The sequence below is a fragment of the Zasmidium cellare genome (assembly GCF_010093935.1).
Source record: "Zasmidium cellare ATCC 36951 unplaced genomic scaffold M409scaffold_19, whole genome shotgun sequence".
NCBI classification, from domain to species: Eukaryota; Fungi; Ascomycota; class Dothideomycetes; order Mycosphaerellales; family Mycosphaerellaceae; genus Zasmidium; species Zasmidium cellare.
In genome coordinates, this window is record NW_022986963.1 from 160467 (window position 1) to 181358 (window position 20892).

Below are 20892 nucleotides of genomic sequence, written 5' to 3' on the forward strand. Positions count from 1 at the left end.
CCGCATCGCACATCGATTGTACCTGTCGCTGTTCTCGAGTGAAAGTGCCATCGAAGGTGCAAGAGAAGGTGCAGATGGCAGTGAAGTTCAGCAATCACGCCAATCACGCTAGCGCAAACTTAGCTTCAGCGTGTTACGCGACTGCTTATTCCGGAACATGATCAAGAATATGTACAATCATAAAATGGACCACTACCTCACCCGTTAGTCAAGACCTCACCAATCTGGAATTAGATCGTTCATCTTCTGGCTACTCCCTCTCTTGATTGCTCTGGCGCCTTCTGCTCCCACCACCGGCAATTGCTTCACGCCTTTCTTCTTCAGTGCGTCTGGCACAACCTTCGGATCGAGCATGCCAGTTTGCACGAGTACGCTCGCCTGATCCCAGTAGACATGTTCGCTTTCCAGTTTCTCCCCACGGACATGGAATACCGACACAATCGCAACCTCGATCCTCTTGTTCGTCGGCGGTACTCCAGGTAAGAGCCAGGGGATCTCAATTGTATGTGTCAACGCAACATACAACTCGTCGACCACTCGATCAGTTCCAACCGTCCGACTCAAAAGGCGAATCTGCACGTTCGTCTGCCGCGGGATGGGTGTGAAGAAGTTCTCGTAAAAGTCGGTGATATCTTCTAGTCCAACACCGCCAGTCAGTGTCGGCGTATGGATGACGTGTGCGTAAGGTCTTGTTTGCTTGACGGCTTTGTCCTGTTGTCCTGAGTGTAGGTATCTGACGTGGTGATCTCTCATCATTTCGACATCGTTCTCCACGCGAAAGCCTTTGCGTACGCACGCTATGCTACGAGTGAAAGCAACTCCATCGGCAACAGGATCGTACTCCTCCAGGTCTTGCTCAGCAAATCCTGATTTGACGCCTGAGTAGGTGTAGGCTCGGAAGCCCAGCTTGAGACACTCGCCGAAGCCCACTCCCGGATCGATTCGTTTTCGGACAGTCTTCTGCTTTCCTTGGATACCAAGGACTTCGGGATGCTTGTGAACACCAATTTCGTTGCCAGCCAGGTGTACGAGTACTTGCACAGAAGCTGGGTACTTTGTGTGAACCGATGGGATGGCCGATGGATAGTATGCAACGATGGCTACCAGCTTTGGGTGGTTTGGTTTTGTATGTGCTTCCAGAGCTAAGTGTGCTGCATCGCCATATGCTAGAGATCTAATCAGCAAATGTTCAATCCGTTGATGCCATGTTAAAGCTCTGCATTACCTACTATCGCATACTGCTCCGAGACGCCAAAGTTATCACCGACCGTATGTAATCGCTTGATGAAATCGTTGCCACCTTTCAACATCGGCACATACACCGCATGAAAACCTTCGTCTTGCCATTTCTGCGTCGTTTCTTCGTCAAAGTCGTCCGTTTCGGCGGCAAGTATCACATGGGCGATTTTGCTCTTGTTCAAGACGTTGAAAAACGATCGGTCTTGGCTGTTGAACCAGGGAGTGTTGAAAGCAGACATTTTGCATGTGCTATGGGCTGAAACGATGCATGGGAGAAGGACAATGCCGGAACATTCACTCGAAAAGAACTTGGAAAGTTGGACAAGCAAGTGGCCTGAGGCTCGTACTTGCTCGACGTCATTGGCGGCGCGTGCTCTTCGCGTCAGCTGCAGAGGCACATTTTATTATTACTGGAGCTTGTATCGACATTAATGGTCTGTATTGACTTTACTAAAATAGGTACCTACCAATGTTTTCTGCTACTAGGTACAAGACGGTCTGAATTATACCTTAGTGTAGTAAAATACTCTAGCCACAGTATGAGAGACTATCTAGAATAAGAATGAGGTAAGATGGATGCATTGATTTTTGAGCGGGCCGGTAATGAAATAAAGACTATCTAATGACATCTGCCCTATCTCCAATAGGTGACAACACCCTGGTGTGTTTCCAAGTCTACTCTTTCTTCGAGAGTTCTGTGTAAACTGGCTGGGCAGCTTAATTGGCGACCAAACATGGACCATCCATTCTTCATCGTGCTGTGCCGCTTCACCTCGCCTTTGTCCAAACACGCCCCGTGAACATGTCCTACCCGTTTGAAGAAGAGGATGATGAGGACGATTCTGGACGTGACCCTGACACTGGGCTTTTACGGATCTCCGAGACGAAAGATCTTTCTCGCACCAGCTACTCGCGCGAGAACACAATTGCCGCATTTCGAGACTACTACAACTTTTTGCAGGACATGTACCTCGACGAAAGCCGGCTTCTGACTCCCCCTGAGGACGGCTGGCGCGAAGTCACCGTGGAGAGCATGCAAATGCTGGGGAAAACAGATGAGGTTGCAGAGTTGCTGAAGCGGCTTCCTTATGTAAAGACTTCTTTAGACGGGGAGAAGACGCACAGTATGTATGGTTGCTTGCGGGCACGGACACGGTGGCGTTTAGCTGACTTGTCTGCTAGCACTAGGACGCATCCAATTTGCTGACTGGACACGCTATGCGAAGACCGTGAGTGAAACGGGAGTCGAAGCTGTAAAAGGCAGGACAGAGGATCCATTTGAGCCCGTACCTCCTCATGTCATCGGCCTCACCGACTGGGGCAACAAGATTTTTCTCGACACGCAACTTGGGGTGGTTTATTTCGTTGAGTGCCCGCACGCAATCAGGTTCGATCCGAACCTTCCCTATAAGCCGATCGAAGACGACCCTTACGAATATGCGCTACCTGACGAGGCGGAATGGAGAGGATGGGGCGCTGCGTGGGGGGTCAGGGAGTTCTTCGAGGTGATGAAGTGGCTCTTCCGAGAACTGCAGTATGTCCCTGTGAGCAGACAGTTCGTAGAGGAAGCCTGGGAGGATAACGATCCAGAGACGCCTGGTGCTCGAGCAATGGTACAGGACATCTTCCGCAAGCACGGATGGCCCGTCGACATGGAACACTATCAGAAGCAAGAATGTCTGGACGAGGTTGAAAGTGTAATGGAAAGACTCTTCCCCGGCATGTTCATGCCATATTTGTAGGCATTGCCGCCGGAAGAACACAGCAAAGACAGCGTATCAGGCGGTAAAGGTCCCGACAGATGTGGAGACCCTAGAAGCGCCCAGCCCCAACAGCCAAAAGTAAGGACAGATTGTGAGTGCTTTTGATCAGCGGCTGTATTAGAATTCCATTTCTATTTTTTCGCCATTGAATTGATGTGTATATCTGAAGAAGAAAGAAATCTTGAAAGCAGAAAGCAGAAAGCAGAAAGCAGAAAGCGGAAAGGGGCAGAAAGCGGTTGAAGAGATATTGTCGCGGACTGATGTCTGATTAATATTGGTTTAGCGTGGGGCGCGTTTAACACGTGTTTATGGTTTAGACCACAACAACCCATCATTAGCTAAGCCTGTGACTTCACCTCATCATCGCCGACACTCCCATAGAATCTACCACATCGCCTGGACCCGAGCTGGCATGACGCCCAGACCGACAAGATGCCTCTCGGGTTCGAGCGCCTCAACGAGCGCCAGCAACGCCCCAACCCCAACATCAACTTCATCAAGCCTCTAGAAGGACCCGACAAAGCCGTTGCCGAAGAGTTCCTCTCCCGAATCGCCGCACAATGCCTTCCGGTCATGAAGAAGCACCATATCTCGGTGATGGCTTTGGAGGAGTATGAGCCAAATCCAGAGTTCCTAGGCCGCAACTTCAACGCCGGCGAGGTGATTCAGTTGGTGCTGAAGGACAAACAAGGACGATGGCTCTCGATGAAGTTCGTGCAGATGGTGATGATGCATGAGCTGGCGCATTGCAAGCAGATGAACCACAGCCGCTTTTTCTGGAATGTACGAAATGAATATGCACAACAAATGGAGGGTCTGTGGCGAGAGGAATACACGGGAGAAGGCATGTGGGGAAGAGGTAGAGGATTGGAGAATGGAGCGTTCATCAATGCGGCACCGCCAGACAATACTCAGATCCCTGAGCATCTGTGTGGTGGGTCGTATAGGAGGAAAGGACGCAAGAGGAAGCGTGGACAGAATGGGAGGGACGAGCAAGAGAATTTGAGCTATGCAGAGAGACAACAGCGGCGGATCGCCCGAAAATTCGGCAAGCATGGCGATGGATCATCCCTTGGTGATGATGAGCTGCTGAGGGGAGCCCTGGAGACGATGAACGGAGGCAAGAGGGGACAGGGCAAACCTCGTGTAGCGAACAGCAAACGTGGTCGTGAGCTGAGAGCTGCTGCTGCTCTTGCTCGATTTGGACAGGCGAAGAAGGAAGAGCAGACTCCGGAGCCGGAGGACGACATGGACAGTGAGACCGAGTCAGAGGGAGACGACGAAGTCGACCGAAATGCCGTGACTGTTAAGGACGGTCGCGGACGAGACTTGGTCAAGGTTTGTGGCGATGATCAAGACGATGAGGAGGATGCGAACAAGGAGATGGACGAACTTCGTATGCTGAGCGCAGCGCCCAAGCGGAAGCTGGTCCGTGTCAGAAAGAGCAATTCCCCGGCACGAGGTGAGCAAGGACATAAAGACTCAGAGACTGAAAGCGAGGCAGAAGAACCTCGGTCGTCGACTGTCCCAGCTCCTAGTGGTAAAGCGAAAGCAGTACACCGAGCGCCTCGTGACCGCGTTGACTCGGAGACTGAGAGCGAGTCGGACGACAAGCCACCGATAGATCCAGATCCTGCGATCGAGCAAACAGATGAAGGTCTCTCAGCCTCCCAAGCAGATCTTCTGCGTGAAGTCGACGGTGGAGGCACGTCCTCTCAAGCAAGCGAGACTGCCACACTGCCTGCTCCAGCCCCAACCTCGGCACCTGAGAACGTCGCATCGGCTGTACCAGGTCATGTGGCATGCCCTGTCTGCTCTGTGGAAAATGAGGCCGACGCACTTCTGTGCATGGTGTGTTCACATGTGCTGCGTTCGAATCTCGTTGCCGACTGCTGGCGCTGCAAGAGCGAGACGTGCAAGGGCAGTCAGTACCTCAACGCAGGAGACGTTGGCCGGTGTGGGCTTTGTGGAGCTCAGAAGCCGAAGATGGCGTCTGCGCCTACCGGAGGTCCCGATGGGAGGCCAATCGGGATTACTCGCCCAGAGGTGTTGAGATGAGAATGATGCATGATTTGACGCGACATGGAAACACAGGACTTGATCGCTCTGACAGAACCACAGACTTTTGATTATAGAGATACCCATTCCGCAAAGTATGAAAGTGAGAGCATCATGGCAGCTATTCCAACCCCCTGACTTTCCTCAAACGTCTCGAATGCTATAGCATGGCAATCCAAGAACTGCAAGCAGGCCGTTCCAGTCCTCACAATTTCTTCAGCTTCTCCACAAGTCGACCTCTCAACTCCGCCTCGAACCTTTTGGCGTGACCCTGTCGAACAATGCGCTGCTTCGGCTTGGTAGCTGGGTACTTTTGCGGCAAGATGCACACGACCCCCTCAAGCGGCCGCTCCTTCCTCTCCGTGTCTTTGAGCTGGTGGCGCTTGAGCCCCCTCACGAAGGCACCAAGCTGAGCCGCGAGAGTATCGAGATTGTAGATTGCTCTCTTGCCGTTTTTCTTGACCATATTATGGGACAAGCTCAGTGTGTAAAGCTGCTTCGCCGGCTTCAGTGCTTATAGCAGGGCTTTGAGACCCTTTTTGAAGTCGTGGCCCTCGAAACCGACATGGCGCAGGTGCTGCGCGGAAGTGCCGATGACGTTTGCGAAGTTGGTGAGGCTGCTTGCGGATTGCATGCGGAAGGAATTGCTGCTGTAGAGGATGGGGATGGCTTCAATCTGTCAGTTTCTGGCTTTGATGTTCGTGCAGTTTTCGCTTCACCTTCGTTGTAGATCGTCTTGTTGACACGTAGGATGGACGTGGAGATCTTCTGCCTGCTGTTTGCTCGAAGCTTGGGGGGCTGGTAAGGTTTTCCGGTACTGAGGGTTGGTATGTATACCTCGAGAACGCAGTCGGCATGTAGAAGGTGATCGTAGATAGCACGACGGAGCTCCGCTGGCAAGTCGGTGAAGGTCTTTTTTGCTATATCTCCACTGTTGAGGTTAGCCACAGTGGCCATACTGTCGAATTGCAGATGGCACTAACGTTGTTGTGTTTTCGGTGGTTGTTTTTGTATCGAAGGAAGATGAAGTCGGTGGAAGCTTATATGCAGAGCAAGTGATGATAGCGCCAACAAGACTAGCGCCGAAATAAGGTTTGTCACATGCTAGCTCAACACCTGCAGTCACTCGACTTGAACTTGAGGCTCATATCAGACAAGTGTGAACACTTCATACTCATTTAATGTTCGATGATTTTGTCTATTGATACGTCCTCGTCATAATTCATTGGTTCTTTGTTTTACCAGCTCTGCTTTGTTCGCCTTGTCCAACATCTTGCAAAGCACATCTAGTCCATCCGAACACTTACGATCCAGCAGCTCCTGTCATGCGAGCCCTGAAGCCCAGCCAAGCACCAATAACAACGACCAGCATCCTATCCATAATGCTCCGCAACCAGAACCTTCATCTCCGCCTCAACAGCTTCCGCATCTCTGGCAGCGTTGGCCCAAGCCCTGCTCATCTTCACACTAATATCCGCCAGGTAATAGGTAGGATGGATGGACACAATATCAGAGATAGCCTTCTTCCTCTCATCGAACTGATTGTTCCTCGCCTCACTCAGCGCCTCGAAGAGAGGCTCCAATGGCTTGAAGAACTGCTTCGCGTTGTAGGTTCGGAACCATCCCGTCGAGTCCGTGACTTCGTTTGAGATGGCGAGCTTCGTGAGGTATTTGGCTGGCTTGAGGAGAGAGATGAGGGTCTTGAGTTCTTGCTTGCTGCCGAGCTCCTGGTAGCCGGCGTGGCGGACATGTTGGGCGAGTGGTCCGAGGCGCTGGAGGAATATGTTCAATACTCCGATGTGGGTGAAGGAGAACTTGTTGACGGCGTAGAGGATCGATGAGGCTTCAGAAGTCAGCGATTAGATCTTGGAGAGTGCTGTTACCATTGCGAGAGGGCTCACCTTCGGCGTTGATCTCTTTATTGACGAAGATGATAGCCGTCGAGAGATTCGGCATGCAGTGTTGGTTCAGAATGAGGCGATCAGGGCTGCCATGGGAGGGCGTCATCTTGCGAACTTCAATTATGCAGTCGCTCTTGAGGCCGAGTTGATTGTAGATGACGCATCTAAGCTCAACCGGCAAGTCGAGGAAACCTGCCATGTCGGCGTGGTCTGCAGCAGGTCGGGGCGACTGTACGTGTGGTGTGGTCGAGGTTCGAGCTGTTGCAGGCTCGCGACGATGTGCTGGAAACATTTGCAGTGACTTGTCGCAAGATCAAGAAGGTGGCAGAGTTGAAGCGGCCTTCGGCAAAGCCAAGTCGCACGGACAACGCTAGCGCCGAATTTAAGGTTTGTCACATGCGGTCTCCGTGCGAACGCTGGGGTAAAACAAACTATGAGGCCGATCGGATAAATGTTAGGCGGCCAGATTTACAAGTTCAGCTGAATCTAATATGCTTTTTTCGTGCTACCTTCGCCCACCATCCGTATAAGAGATTTCTTTGTCTTAAGTCTCCTCAACTAATTCCCGGTACCCTCAGCATCTTTGTGCCGAGGCTCTCGTTCAGTGTCGCGCGAGTAGGCTTACAAGCTCTTCTCCGTATAATTTCCTCGTCTTGTTCTCCTTGTTCGTCATAGGTGGCACGGTGGTTGCTGATCTTGAAACGGAGTGCAGTGGTGTACCATTTGTCCCCTATCCCGATACTTGAGGAGCGAGACGTCGAAGAGTGTTCGACATTTCTGTCTCGTGCAGAAAACGCTGGGGTCAAGTGGAAATTGTCACACACTATTGGGATTCTTATTACAAGCCCTTCGTCATCGTCATGTTGCATAAGGGCCACTATGGGGCCACTGGCAACGAATGCATCTAAGCCACTTCCCCGTGAAACACAACCCTCGGTAGCTGCAGCCTCGAGATATCCAAGTCCACCTCAGCCCTTATGCCCTCATGCTTCCTCTGCGCTGTCTTCACCCAGAGCCTGTGCAAGTAGCTTTCTGACCTCCTGCCGGAGATCTCTAGCACTAACTCCCTGGGGATCGCTCCAGCACCAGGTTTGCGTACCCTTGATCACCAGAATGTGTGAGGTAACCTTGTTCTTCTTGGGTTTGTAGTCTTGTTTGGCATCGTGCAAGATTCGGAAAAGAGGGGCAAGCCATCCGACGAGCTGGTCAGGAGTGTAGTACCAACTGCACTTCGTGGGGGCAAGGATGTTATAGGGCAGTTCCAGAACTTCGAGTCGTTTGGCTGATTCCAAGACTTGAATGAAGTCCGTGAAGCAGATCTTGAACCTGGGGCCTGTACTCGCAAATCCGATACGGCGTACGTAGCGGATTTGGCTGCCGATGCTCTTTGCGAAGAAAAGGGCCTCCTTCACGTAATGGGTCACAAAGGTATTGGCGCTGTACAGGATCGAGACGGCTATGATGTATCAGCGATCGGATGCTCCTGAGTAGTTTACTGGGTGCACAGCACAAACATTCGTTGAAGACTTGTCTGCTCACCAAGATGATCCCCGCCGAGATGTGTGGCTGGCATTTGTCGTGGATCATGGCTCGAGCGCGAGAGTTTGCCTTCGGATAGCCCGAAATGGTTTCGACGGTGCATGTGCCTTGCAGCAAATACTGGTAGATGACGCAGCGTATTTCGACCGGCAGGTCCATGAATCGGAAGACGGGCTCTTTCTCTTTCTCCGTCTTCTCCTTCGTCATCCTTGCCCTGCAGGAATGTCGTCAGCACAGTCACCAGCCACATTACAGGGAGGGTAGAAAACACTGACATGTTGATGGTGTTGATGACCGCGAATGTGAATTGACGAGTTGTGGAAAGATGAAGTTGGAACGAGAAGTGCGGTGTCTGGAAGGAAGTCGCGCCGATCCGCAGGGATGTTTTTAGCGTGGAACTTAGCTCTCGTCACATGCTTCGTAGTTGGGAAGGTGCGACAGACGACGATTGTGCTCTACTTCAACGAATGGTAGGAAGAAGTACATTGCAATCTTCAAGGCGCATCAATGCTATTCTCTCCTCACATCCTGCTTCTCCCATGTCTTCCATTCCCTGTGCTCCTCTTCACACAAACATAGTCTCGTCCATCAACTTCTTCACACCCGTCTCCAGCTCCTCAGCTTCAGCATACCGCATCCTCCAATGCTCGTGATCAATGCGCATTATACGGACCGAAAGAAGGTCCGAAGCCGATCTGGCCTCGCCTCTCTCATTCGGCCGAGCACGATGCAAAGCCTCCAGCAAGGGCATGAGTCTATCCAAGACTCCTGCCGCAGAGGCGAACAGGGGCGACCAACTTTCTCCCGGATGATAGAGTGACTGCGCCAGCTCGAGGGTTCTCAAATCCTTGGCTCTCGTTAAAGCGCTTATCATAGCTTTGAAGTTGGCTCTGAAGTCGAGGATGGAGTTGTAGTCGATGCTGATGTGGGTTAGGTGTTGGATGGAGAAACCGAGGCGCTGAATGAAGGTCGTCATGAGTGCTGGGTCTCGGGCGTAAAATGTATGCTTCTTGTACAGGATCGGGAGGGCTGAAAGGATGTTAATCACAAGGTCGTGAATCGATTGGCGAGTTACTTACCCTCCTTGTAGATGACTTTGTTGACAAATACAATAGAAGCTCGGATCTTGGGTTGGCATGTCGTGACGATGGCGTGTGCTCTTCCGTGAGATTCTTGTTTAGGTGTACTTCGTCGTATGTCAACAGTTCCCTTGCCTTCAAGCAAGATATAATACACAATCAACCGAATTTCTGGTGGTAGATCAAGGAAGCCACGTTTTTGCTTTTTCTCGGACATCTGCGCTGTGTGTGTGTTAGGAGATGAACTGTAGAGACTTGTATCGAGATACTCACATCGTCGAGTTGACGCCAAGTCGATGCAAAAGTCCAGTTCGTGATGATTGCTCAAGTGCATGTATTGACGGATGTTGTGCCAGCTTGCGAGAAAAGTGCGTGGTGACGAAGAGAAGAGAGGAAAGTGTCAGTGCATGTGATCTCGAGGTGAATACTCAATCACTCAATAGGCGCAATCTGTGACTCGCTCGAGTGACCTCGCCATTTGGAAAGACCTCTGAGATGCTCCATCCCTGTCTTAAGCGACCCAAACTCCATCACTACCCATTCCATCACTTCATCAGCTCCACCAGCTTTTCCCTAACCTCTTCTTCGTACTTCTCGCGAACCTTGACGACACCCATCCCTTCTGCCGCAAACTCCCTCCCAGCAAACTTCAACACCTTCACCACATCCCCCACATCTTTCTTCTCCGAACCCCTGCTGCTGCTGCCGCTGCGTCCCCGTCCGCATTGCGCCTTGACCCACGGCTCCAATCCACGAGCCATTTCCCACGCATTCTTCGCATCGCCAAACATATAGATGCCGATTCTCAGAATCTCCAACTCACCTGCTGGTTGCAGAGCTCTCATAGCACTGCGGAGAGTTGTGATGGTGCCGTGGAAGCCGACCTCGATGTGGCGGAGGTGTTTGACGGAGGTGCCAATCTGGGCGACGAAATCTGGGACGCTGGCGCCGCCGATGAGGATGTTGTTGCTGCCGTAGAGGACTGGTGTCGCTTCTTTGTTGATGGTACGGCAGGTGGCGAGAAGGGCCGGCATGCAGGACGAGCGCTCCAATTTGAGGGCGTAGCCGGACTGGCGTTTGATCCAGACTCGAATGACATGAAGTGGGCGGTGGTGCTGGAGTGCCAATTCGTATATCCCGTTGCGGATCTCAGGCGGCAGGTCCGTGAAAGTGCGTCCCATGTTTGCGTTAGGGTGGTTTGTAGTTGCGATGTGAGGTGCTGAAGTTGAGGAGGATGGGTTGCCTAGGTGAAGCCGCAGTCCACGTGACGTCAATGCTATTCGTCGCGATCATTTTTCTAGCTAACAATACGGGGAAGCAAACCGTGGTGGCAGAGCAGTGATTGCTCGAGCGAGTTGATGTGCCTACTCAAATACTTCCACAACCATGTCGCTCCCGTCTCCAGACCTGACCGCCAAGCTGCCATGACCTAGCTTCAGCATCACTCGCACACCCACGTCTAGTCTTTCAGAGTCTTCTGCAGCTCCGCCTTGACCTGAGCGCTGAAGGCAACCACGGCTGCAGCATCGCGGGCCTTGTCAGCGTCAGAGAGCCAATCATTCGCGGAAAACTCTAGCACATCCAGTACGTTGCGTTCTCCTTGGATCGTGCTAGCTTTGCGCATTCTGTGGAATGCACGAGCCCATGGGCCTAGCTCCTGCGATTGCGATGTCAACATGACACGACCGACCGGGCGGGGATGTATCTCAACTGACTTTTACCATCCGTGCTGCATCGCCAACCATAATCCGAGTAGAGTAAGCGAACTCGAGCCGATCAAGGTGAGTTGCGCCCTTGAGCGACACCAGCATGGAACGAAGCGATGTCTTGGTACAGTGGCCAATGGTCACATGGCGTAGCAATTGGACAGATGGCCCAATCTGTCTGAGAAAGTAGCAGAGGCTTTTGGTCGCAAAGATGTCAGTACACCATAGAGCAAGAGCAATTGCCGGGCACCTACGGGTCCTTGTCGACGGCGACGAACTCGTTCTTGCTATAGAGAATGGGCGTCGCCTCGGCATGGATCTGACGAGTCGTTCTGAGAAGAGCCAGGTTCTGGCGAGAGTCCTCATCCCCCTGGAATCCTCCCACGACGTATACGCGTTCGTTGCGAACAAGCTGACCGAACCTGCCCGTGGTGAGGTCGATTCCTTTTGAGAGTTCCAGGGGTCCTGGATGCTTCAGGACGAGCTCGTACACCTCGTTGCGTACTGTCAGGCGGTGTCAGAATCACCTGTATTTTGGCCAGCACATCACTCTTAACTTACACTCTGCGCTCAGGCCGAGGAAGCGGCATGGGGGAGGTTCGGACATAATGTGCGAGTGCGTCTCTTCAAGCAAGGCAAGGTATGGCAGAAAAGCTGTGTGTTGGTTGACCTCTAGCAGATTGACATCGCAGGTGGAAGGTTAGCGATGGATGGGTGGTTGCATGTGGGACGAAAGGGTGAGCTTGTGAAATGAGGAAAGAGCATCTTGGAAGTCACAAGTCACGAGGCAGGCGCGACATGCGGGTCCGCCGATTTATCACAATCCAGAAAGAGCGACTCAAGTTTACGGACTTCTTTCATTGGCTATCAGTGCAGTAGTTCGAATGACAAGGCAATCTTTGTGCGTGAAAGTGCTCGTGGGACTGAAGAGCACACGACGTGACGTGAGGTGAAGTTGTTTCCCCACACGTGACCAGCTGCAAGCTCGGGCGTCGAAGCCAAGGCGCTAGCGATTCGAAACAGGGACGACGTACCTTTCTCTTCCTCCTTCCTCCTCGCACACGCCTGCACCTGGGACACGACTCGACCACGCCCCCTGCTTCGATCGAGACCGGCCAGGCGCGCATCACGGCAAGTTTGAATCGGAGGAAAACAAGAGCCGGGTTTTCTCTTTGAGCGACTTCTGCCTCACCACACCACCTCCTCAGCCCAACACCACCACCACCACCACTCCTGCGCGCTGTCCTCATCCAGCACCACCACCCACCGTCACCACCACCGACTCTTCACGCGACAGCTCCCACCTCACTTGCTTCACCACCACCTCACTGTCGTTTGACCCCATCCGAGTGCACTCAGCGCTAGGCGGCATCTCCTTCTACCACCACCACTTACCACCTGCGGCTTTCACGCCCCTTGACCGCCTCCACACTCCAGCACACCACCACAACGCCCTGCTCCACACACACGTCTGCCCGCCCCTCCTCCAGCACGACACCTACACCCAGTGTACGTAAGCGCAGACAGAAAATCTACACGTTACCACTGCTCTGAGTAGCGAGTCTTCTCATTGGCCAAAGCTCTCTTCATACCTGTACGAACACCCAAGAAAAACACCCACCATGGCCGAGACTACGCCAGACACTCCCGTCGCGACCCAGAAGCGCCCACTCGAGGAGCCATCGTCTCCATCTGGACCTACCGACCAGCCCGACGCCAAGCGTCCCGCCCTCGACAAGATTCTCAAGGAGGAGGGCGTCGCGGAGCAGCAGCTCTCTTCCGATGCGCTCGAATCTGTCAACGACACCATCTCAAAGCAAGAAGCGGCTGATGATGCTGCTGGTGTCAAGACTGAGGATGGCGAGCCTGCTGAAGTCAAAGACGAAGATGATGCCACGGATAGGCAAGGCGACACTGTGGTCCCCGATGCTCCAGCCAACGGCGCGATCGTCGACGGTGCTATCAATCCGGATCAGCCCACTCTCCCTCCTGCGAGCGCGAACGGTTTGACCACGGCTCAGCCACCACCAGGCGGATTCCAACATGTGGACGAGTCCAAATTCCTTCATGTCCGCGCTATCATCTCCAGCGCTGAGGCAGCGACTGTCATTGGTAAGGGCGGGGAGAACGTCAGCCAGATCCGTCGCATGTCTGGTGCCAAGTGCACTGTCAGCGAGTACAACCGCGGCGCCGTGGAGCGTATCTTGACGGTCAGCGGTAAGCCCGACTTCGTTGCCAAAGCTTTTGGTCTCATCATCCGCACCCTCAACCAAGAGCCCCTCGAAGAGCCCTCCAACCCCCAGTCCAAGACGTACCCACTCCGCCTCCTGATCCCTCACATCCTCATCGGCTCTATCATCGGCAAGCAGGGCGTTCGCATTCGCGAGATCCAGGGAGAGTCGGGCGCTCGCCTCAACGCATCTGAGTCCTGCCTTCCACTTTCCACGGAGCGCTCCCTCGTCGTCTTGGGCGTGGCAGATGCTGTTCACATCGCTACGTACTATGTTGCGCTCACTTTGGAGGAGCAGTTGATCGACCGCTTCGGCGGCCCAGCAGCATCCAACTACGCCGGCCGTCATGGTGGCCCGCAGGGTGTTGTGCCTGGCGGCATGCAGGTCGTACCATATGTGCCACAGCACGCTGGCGGACAGATGGGTCATCCTGACAGCTTCCGCAACAAGCAACACCAGCAGCCTCCGCGCACTCCCGCCAACCCGTACGCCACGCCCCAGTACATGCACGGCCAACCTCAACCGCAGCAGCCACAGATGCCTGGTCCCTACGGCGCGGCTTCACCACGTACTCCCTATGTGGGCGCAGGACCACAGCCGGCTCAGCCATACGGCCATGTCGCACCTCAGCCAGGCGCCCACGCCGGTCCACCGCAGCAGCCAATGCAGGGCATGGTCCCAGGCCAGCCCATCACGCAGCAGATCTTCATCCCCAACGACATGGTCGGCGCCATCATCGGCAAGGGAGGAGCGAAGATCAACGAAATCCGCCAGCTCAGCGGCAGCGTCATCAAGATCAACGAACCCCAGGACAACAACAACGAGCGACTCGTCACCATCACCGGTACCCAGGAGTGCAATCAAATGGCCCTGTACATGTTGTACTCTCGTTTGGGTGAGTCTAGTAAGAATTCGAACTCCATCATGCCACGATAGTTCGAAGCGGCGGCGCGGCGGCGCGGCGGCGATGTTCCCTTGTACGAGTACTGCAGCACACCTGTTATTACGCTGATTACGGTCGAATCACAAACGAGGCACTTGATTAACTAATGGAATTTTAGAGAGTGTCAAGAAGGAGGGAAGCCAGCACGACAAGGGATTCTCAACATCTGGCTATGGCTATGGAAAGGGCTATTAGGAAAGCTTCTTCAAGGTCGCATCCGTTTCAAGTGTACTGCGCAGTAATGAGTCGACGACGATTCTTTCTCTACGACCAGCATGGAATGGAGCGGAATGGGCGTTTTTGGTGCGAGGAATGGGTCGAAAAGCTTCGATTTGGACTTGTGGTGGTGCTTTGCCACGTGAGGACGCATTCCACAGCAAAGCTTGCGTAGCTGCAACGACGAGCAAACACATTGACTTTCAACGGCTGGACTTTTCTCAGTTGCACTCATCAGACAAGCAAGATCTCACCTGCGCGCGCATGTCTTTTCTTTTCGCCGAAACGGTGTTCGACAGGTAAGTACATTTTCCCGCATGTCTCATTGTCTGTTTGCGCCGTCGATATGAATGTGTTGGATGACCGCTTCCGGTTGCGACACTGCATTTGCTGTTCGCGACAAAGACATACATCAGCAACACGATGCGGCTCATGTGTTCTGCTTGCGTTTGGGATCTCCTATGACTTTGCTCGCTCGCCCACTTTTCTGAAGAAGATCACACGATCATTCGCACTCTTCCCCTGTTCCTCCGCCCATCTTGGTACGACCGGTTCGGAGACAAAGAACCACGCTCTTCACGAGATCTTGCCGCTTTCTTGATAAAGTGATCAACGACAATCAGCAAAGCTGGATCGCATCGAGACTCCTGTTTGGTTCCGCCATCTGCCTCCCAATCCTACGACGCCAGTACCAGGCTCCGGACGGCCGCGTAGCATGGCTACGACGATGCATCCTCATGGCGTTCCTGCTGTCGAGGTACCTTCGCCAGCACCCTCAGACGCTTCTTCGTCCACCCAACAAGGCGTCGCAGAGCCACCGCGCCGCTCACCAAGACCCGGCCGATCACCAGCACGACCACTCCTCCGTACAGCCTTCCGCAACTTCTCCGGCGTCGCCACGGTCGTCGTAGGCAAACCCAACGACCGCGCTCGCCCTCAGACCCAATACCTCATCCACAAAGAACTCCTGACCGCCGCCTCGCCCTTCTTCGCCGCAGCCCTCAACAGCACCTTCGCCGAAGGCCTCGACCAAACCGTGCGCCTCCCCGAAGAAAAACCCGAATCCTTCGAATGGTTCCTCCAATGGCTCTACACCGGCACTCTCACCACGCAACCCACAACCAGCGACCCCCTCGCCACCCCCCCCCCCCACCGCGCCTCCACCCCCCCCCCCCTCCCCCATCACCCCCACGCGCATGCGCACGCCCACCCAACCCTCCACGACATCGCCCTCGACGGCGACCTCCGCAACACCGCGGGCTCCCCCAAATACTTCCTCCTCCTCGATCTGTACGCCCTCTCTGACCGCCTCCTCACCACGCCCCTCTCCAACCACATCCTCACAACCATCGCGCGGCTCTCCGAATCCACAAACTCCGTCCCCACCCCCTCCGACACCTGGATCCTCTACGACACCATTCCCAGCACCTCCCCCCTCCGCACGCTCATCCTGGACCTCTTCGCGTACAAAAAAACCGACAAGCTCCTCGAAACCCACAAGGACGACTGGCACCCGCGCTTCCTGCGGGACCTTGTCGTGAAGCTGAAACGTCCCGGGCCGGAGGCTCTGGAGCGGCATAGTCTCGTGGCGTGGCGGCCGCGGAGCTGGAGCACGAGTAAGGCGTGCGAGGGGTGTAAGGAGGTTTTGAAGCCTGGGGTTAGTGGGGATAAGTGTTGTGTGTGTGAGAAGGCGTTTTGTGGGGAGTGTTTGAGGAGGCATCAGGGCGAGGGCTGGAGTTGTTTGGGGAGTGATACGAGTGGGTGTAAGCCGTGGATGGGGAGGGGGATGTGTGTTAGGTATCATGAGCATCGGGAGGGGGAGGGGTGTGTTTGATGGGGAGGGGCATGGAGGAGGGATCAATGGGTGAGGCGATGCGTGGGTGGTGCTAGGAGGGGGGAGGTTTGATGTTTGTGGTTTCTGCATTGCGAGCTGCGGGTTGGTATCTGTATTGCGTAGGATTTTGATGATGGTTGAGGTTGAGATATACAGAATTTTGAGCAACATCACAAGTTCCACACTGATACTCTATCAATTCCTCATCATTCGCCCTTTTATTCTCAAACTTATAATCTCAATTATGTGCACATCGACACCACCTCAGAATCTTCTCCTCGACTCCCGATCAACAGGAAGGAAGCCTTTCTCCCTTTCATCCCCTTTTACAACCGTCAGAACCCCAAACACAGACCACACAAAACGGAACAAGAAAAACAAAACGACCAAGCATCGAAGAAAGAATCTTCAACAATCCTACAGCATCTAATCTAAATGTACATTCTCCCTTTCCCCTTTCCCGTTTCCCCTTCTCTTTCCCTCACCATCCCTCCCACTTCCGCATCATCCTCCCATCTCTACTCTCTCCTCCCTTCCAAACCCAACCAAGAAGAAAAACCCGCAAAATCGTCTCCTCATAGACCCTTCGCAAGTAGACAGAGCAAAACAACAAAAAAGGACGCATCCATGGTATGGTATCATAGTGCTCGCTAGCAATAAACACAGCACAGACGCAAGGAGATCTTCTTCTTCCTCTCTTCCCTTCTTCCTTTCCTCTCTTCTGAATGCACACACAGCATACCACACAAAAGCAGTAGCAATAACACCTGGAAAGAAAAAACTCCGGCATGCATAGCCAGCCCACTAAAGAGAAGAGGAAGATGCTACCTCATTGACCCGCTAATCCAAAAACACCCCTTGCAGGAAAAGAAGGAAGGAAGACAAAATCAATAGCGGCCTTCTTCGCTCTTTCCATCATTCCTTCTTCACACAAATGAAACATTGCGAGTCTCGTCGATGGAGGCATTCGAATCCAAGATCTTCTTCGTCGTCGTGATCTTCGCCCGGCGTGGGAGTCGGTACAGCTGCAGGAGATGGCTTCCTCAAACTCGGCGTCCTGGTAACGACGGCTCTCTTGAGAAGTCCCTAGCTTCTCTTCACCGAAAGTCCGAAATCGCTCTCGCCGATCCTGGAGGGACTCGCTGAGAGTTGGGTGCTTGCTTGGGGCATGAGAGGCGGTAAGGGGAGATCTTTGTCCAAGGGTCGGCTTTTGCGGTCGTCTTTGGGCGGTGTGGGTGGTGGTTTGCCGCCCCAGCTTCGGCGCTCTTCGAGACTGCGGCGGTCGACACTGCCGTCTATCTTGGGCGGTGTGGGTGGTGGGACTTCGCCGATGGCCTCGGGTGGCATTTCCGCATTGCCAACAACGGGTCGGTGAGATTGGACGTCCTCTCGCCTAGGTTCAGGTGTGACATGTCGCGAAGGTGTCCGGCTATTGTTGCTGGCACTTTCGGCTGCCTCGCCGATGACTGGTAGTGTAGCGTTGTCATCGCCCTTTGTAGTTCCTAGCGAGCGTTCAGGTACATCTTCCTCTCGTGAACCACGTCTTCGACTCTTCTCCGCGATATGTTCTGCCTTACTCATAACTTTCTCCGTACCAGGTGGATCAAGAGGATCTCGATGGAGGTTGATGCCGCCCAGTGCGGGATCGTTGACAGTCCCTTCGATGCCGTCAGGAATCTGGATGTTAGCGCCAGCGGCTTCGAGTGCTGCTGATAATCGCTGCTTCTCGGCTCGTTCCCGCGACATCGTAATGCCAGAAATGAATCGCACGAAGCGATCGCCATATCGGTCAGGTGGTATAGGGGAGATCTGCGATTCATGACCGCCCATGCCTTTCCAAAAGTGCTCTGCCTTTTTCACGTAGTTGTACTGTATTGCGTCAGCTCACATTTTCACCAACGTTCCGTCTATGCTCACCCTTGTCAGGCAGTCGATAATGCCAAGGTAGTAGATCTCCTCTCCGGGCGTATCGTCCTCATGCGTCGCCCTGAAACCACCATCATCCGCGTAGAAGAAGAACGAACTCTTGTGCGACTCTTCAGGCATCCTATCCAGCGTCTGATCCATCGGTTTCGGCCTCTCTTTCTTGACCATCTCTCGCAGCTCCTTCGCCCTCTTCGCCGTCTCCAACTTGCTCGGCGTCCTCGCTAGTTGTCGAGAATTGCCTCCAGAAGGCTCATCTTTCTCCTCTCCACCCGGCTGGAAAACCTGCAATGTCTTGTCACGCAAATTCTCCTCATTGCCCCGCTCCAGATCATGAATGCCCACAAGAAGCGAGTAATCCATAATCTTCAGCCTCTGCAGTAACGCCACATCCCTCTGCATCTGCTTGACAAAGGCCTCCTTCTTCGTCGGTCCAAACTCCAGGTGCAGGTTCCGTCGCAGCCAGTTCAGATCCTTCAACGTCGCTCGAGGATTCTTCTCCAAGTCTTCTTCCCGGAAATCACGTCCTATTGTGCTTCCCTTCAGATCAAACGTCCTGTGAATGTCCCGATGTGGCGGGAAAAGGTTGTTCATGACCACGAAGTGGATTTTGCGACCATAAGGAATCTTCACACGGTGCAGGCCGTAGAATTGCGAGAGCAGCGTGTTCGGGTTTTCGGTGACATGTCGATAGTAATCCTTCAGGATCTTCCGCAAAAACTTGTGTTCGCCGTGATGGATCGTCTTGATGATGTACTTGTAATCTCGTGAGAAGTAGAAGAATGAGCCACTCTTGCCCGGCGATCCCAGTTCCGAAAGAATGTACTTAGAAGTCAAGGACATGAGATACTCGGCCGGGTCGATTTTGAAGATGGCCCGCAAATGACGAAAAACCCAAGGCGCGTAGTCTTTGAATTTGAAGTCGTATTTCGCGCTCGGTGTCAGTTCGTTACCCGTAATATCGAAGCTCATCTTGTGCTTGGCGACAAAGTCGGCTTCGGTGAGCTCACGGTCCAGCTTGGCGTTCGTCCTGGAAACGGTGAAGCGGATACCTGTGAGCATGTTGTATGCCGTCTCGTAGTTAACGTGGTTCTCATCGACCTTGGTGCCAACAACCACCCGCTCATCATCAGTATCTGCTCTGTGCTTCTTGGACGCTCTTTTGGCCTTGATGTGTTCTGCCCATCTCGCAGCATCCTCATCTTGCGGTATATCGTCCAGGTGCATATCAGAATGAACAGACCTTGTCGCCCGTCGTGTTAATTGTAACGACGCTCGTCTTCGGGTGGGTGTGTTTGGCGAGAAACGTCCGGTAGCGGACAGCGCCTGTCCATCCAAGCCCATGGCAGTGGGGTCTCCTCCATCTTTCGACGTTCGGGTGTTCACCTTTGGCACTTCCAAGGTATGTCTGTGAGTAAGTCGATCAGGTCTCGGCTGAAGGGCGGTAGAACTCGCGTCGGGATTGAAGGCGGGAGGTGATGACGCGCGGTGGTGATGGTGGCTGTGTGTGGGAGGCTTGAGCATTCCGTCGACATGCCCGCTTCGCGGCGAAGTCTCCTCGAGGGGTGGGAGTGTGGTGTTGGATGTCATGGGGACCATGCCAGCTCCATGGCTCACGGTTCGTCCGGGTGTGGTAGGAACATCGCCATTCGTCATGGCCACAGGTTTGCTGAGCGGACTCCTAGGCGGGCCAGCAGGCTTCCCATTAAGAATGCCAGAGAAGTAGCCCTCTTCCGCTGCCCCCAGTCTGCTTGTGTTCTCCTTGACGGCCTCACCAGACCTCCTCTCACCATCCACAGCATTGAGATTGCTTGCGCTGCGCCGCGACTTCATGCTCAACGCTATACTCTTCGCACTGGGTGCCCTTTCGCTGCCATTCGCATTACTCGGCACACTCAGTATACTCCCATCCTTCCCCCCGATCCCCTCTTTCACACTCCCATTCAGGCCCCCATTCAACCCAGGAGTATGCGGCCACCCGCCCGGCAAGTGATCCACCGGCGGCGACGCCTGGTCCAAAGATCTCCGTCCCAGCTCATTCGACGTCCGTCGGTTGTTATTCGTAAGGGTATGCGTCGTGGTCGTAGTGGTCGTGGTGGTCATGAAGGGAGCCGAGCCACCTCCGCTGATGCTGTTGCCATGGGCCACGGCGGCCGGCATGTCTCTGGACTGGCGCACCATGAAAATGTGGCCGGCATGGAGGTCCAGCTCGGAACTCTTCCTCAGCGCCGTCGCAGCACTTCCTGCCACATCGCTGTCCCCGTCCTGGGGTCGGTGGGCGGTCGCGGTCGCCAGAGTGCGTGAATCTGGCGGTCGTTGGACGTCCAAGAATAGCTCCCTGTCGGCCTGAGGCTTTGCAGCGCTGTCCTGGCTGGTCCGGCGGCAGGGCGCTGCAATGTATGCTGCAAGTGGATATCCGCAGAAGAAGAAAGGAGGCAGTCAGATCGTGGTGCGGGTGTG

At 53.9% G+C, this 20892-nt stretch overlaps 8 protein-coding genes across 8 annotated transcripts; 3 read left to right on the forward strand and 5 right to left on the reverse strand.

The window, feature by feature from the left end:
- Nucleotides 1–216: 216 nt before the first annotated feature.
- Nucleotides 217–1478, reverse strand: M409DRAFT_66693 (uncharacterized protein; the record flags this gene model as incomplete). The annotated part of the gene is made up of 2 exons (XM_033817049.1): nt 217–1166; nt 1226–1478. 2 exons carry the CDS (start codon nt 1476–1478, stop codon nt 217–219), a joined length of 1203 nt encoding a protein of 400 aa, XP_033667085.1.
- A 563-nt stretch (nt 1479–2041) lies between these two features.
- On the forward strand, nt 2042–2981 carry M409DRAFT_23386 (uncharacterized protein; the record flags this gene model as incomplete). Its single annotated transcript, XM_033806772.1, has 2 exons — nt 2042–2363; nt 2422–2981. 2 exons carry the CDS (start codon nt 2042–2044, stop codon nt 2979–2981), a joined length of 882 nt encoding a protein of 293 aa, XP_033667086.1.
- Nucleotides 2982–3434: 453 nt separating this feature from the next.
- M409DRAFT_23387 (uncharacterized protein) lies at nt 3435–5060 on the forward strand (the record flags this gene model as incomplete). Its single annotated transcript, XM_033806773.1, has 1 exon — nt 3435–5060. The coding sequence occupies one exon, from the start codon at nt 3435–3437 to the stop codon at nt 5058–5060; it is 1626 nt and encodes a 541-aa protein (XP_033667087.1).
- Nucleotides 5061–5574: 514 nt separating this feature from the next.
- On the reverse strand, nt 5575–6017 carry M409DRAFT_55066 (uncharacterized protein; the record flags this gene model as incomplete). The annotated part of the gene is made up of 2 exons (XM_033812902.1): nt 5575–5729; nt 5780–6017. 2 exons carry the CDS (start codon nt 6015–6017, stop codon nt 5575–5577), a joined length of 393 nt encoding a protein of 130 aa, XP_033667088.1.
- A 416-nt stretch (nt 6018–6433) lies between these two features.
- Nucleotides 6434–10760, reverse strand: M409DRAFT_55067 (uncharacterized protein; the record flags this gene model as incomplete). The annotated part of the gene is made up of 8 exons (XM_033812903.1): nt 6434–6903; nt 6962–7243; nt 7587–7784; nt 8061–8417; nt 8476–8714; nt 9076–9529; nt 9580–9796; nt 10158–10760. 8 exons carry the CDS (start codon nt 10758–10760, stop codon nt 6434–6436), a joined length of 2820 nt encoding a protein of 939 aa, XP_033667089.1.
- Nucleotides 10761–11038: 278 nt separating this feature from the next.
- M409DRAFT_23392 (uncharacterized protein) lies at nt 11039–11892 on the reverse strand (the record flags this gene model as incomplete). The annotated part of the gene is made up of 4 exons (XM_033806774.1): nt 11039–11236; nt 11295–11481; nt 11540–11789; nt 11847–11892. The coding sequence occupies 4 exons, from the start codon at nt 11890–11892 to the stop codon at nt 11039–11041; spliced, it is 681 nt and encodes a 226-aa protein (XP_033667090.1).
- Nucleotides 11893–12907: 1015 nt separating this feature from the next.
- Nucleotides 12908–17267, forward strand: M409DRAFT_66695 (uncharacterized protein; the record flags this gene model as incomplete). The annotated part of the gene is made up of 4 exons (XM_033817050.1): nt 12908–13241; nt 13317–14420; nt 15299–16332; nt 17247–17267. 4 exons carry the CDS (start codon nt 12908–12910, stop codon nt 17265–17267), a joined length of 2493 nt encoding a protein of 830 aa, XP_033667091.1.
- Nucleotides 17268–17595: 328 nt separating this feature from the next.
- On the reverse strand, nt 17596–20592 carry M409DRAFT_23395 (uncharacterized protein; the record flags this gene model as incomplete). The annotated part of the gene is made up of 2 exons (XM_033806775.1): nt 17596–18378; nt 18427–20592. The coding sequence occupies 2 exons, from the start codon at nt 20590–20592 to the stop codon at nt 17596–17598; spliced, it is 2949 nt and encodes a 982-aa protein (XP_033667092.1).
- Between the last annotated feature and the right edge of the window lie 300 nt (nt 20593–20892).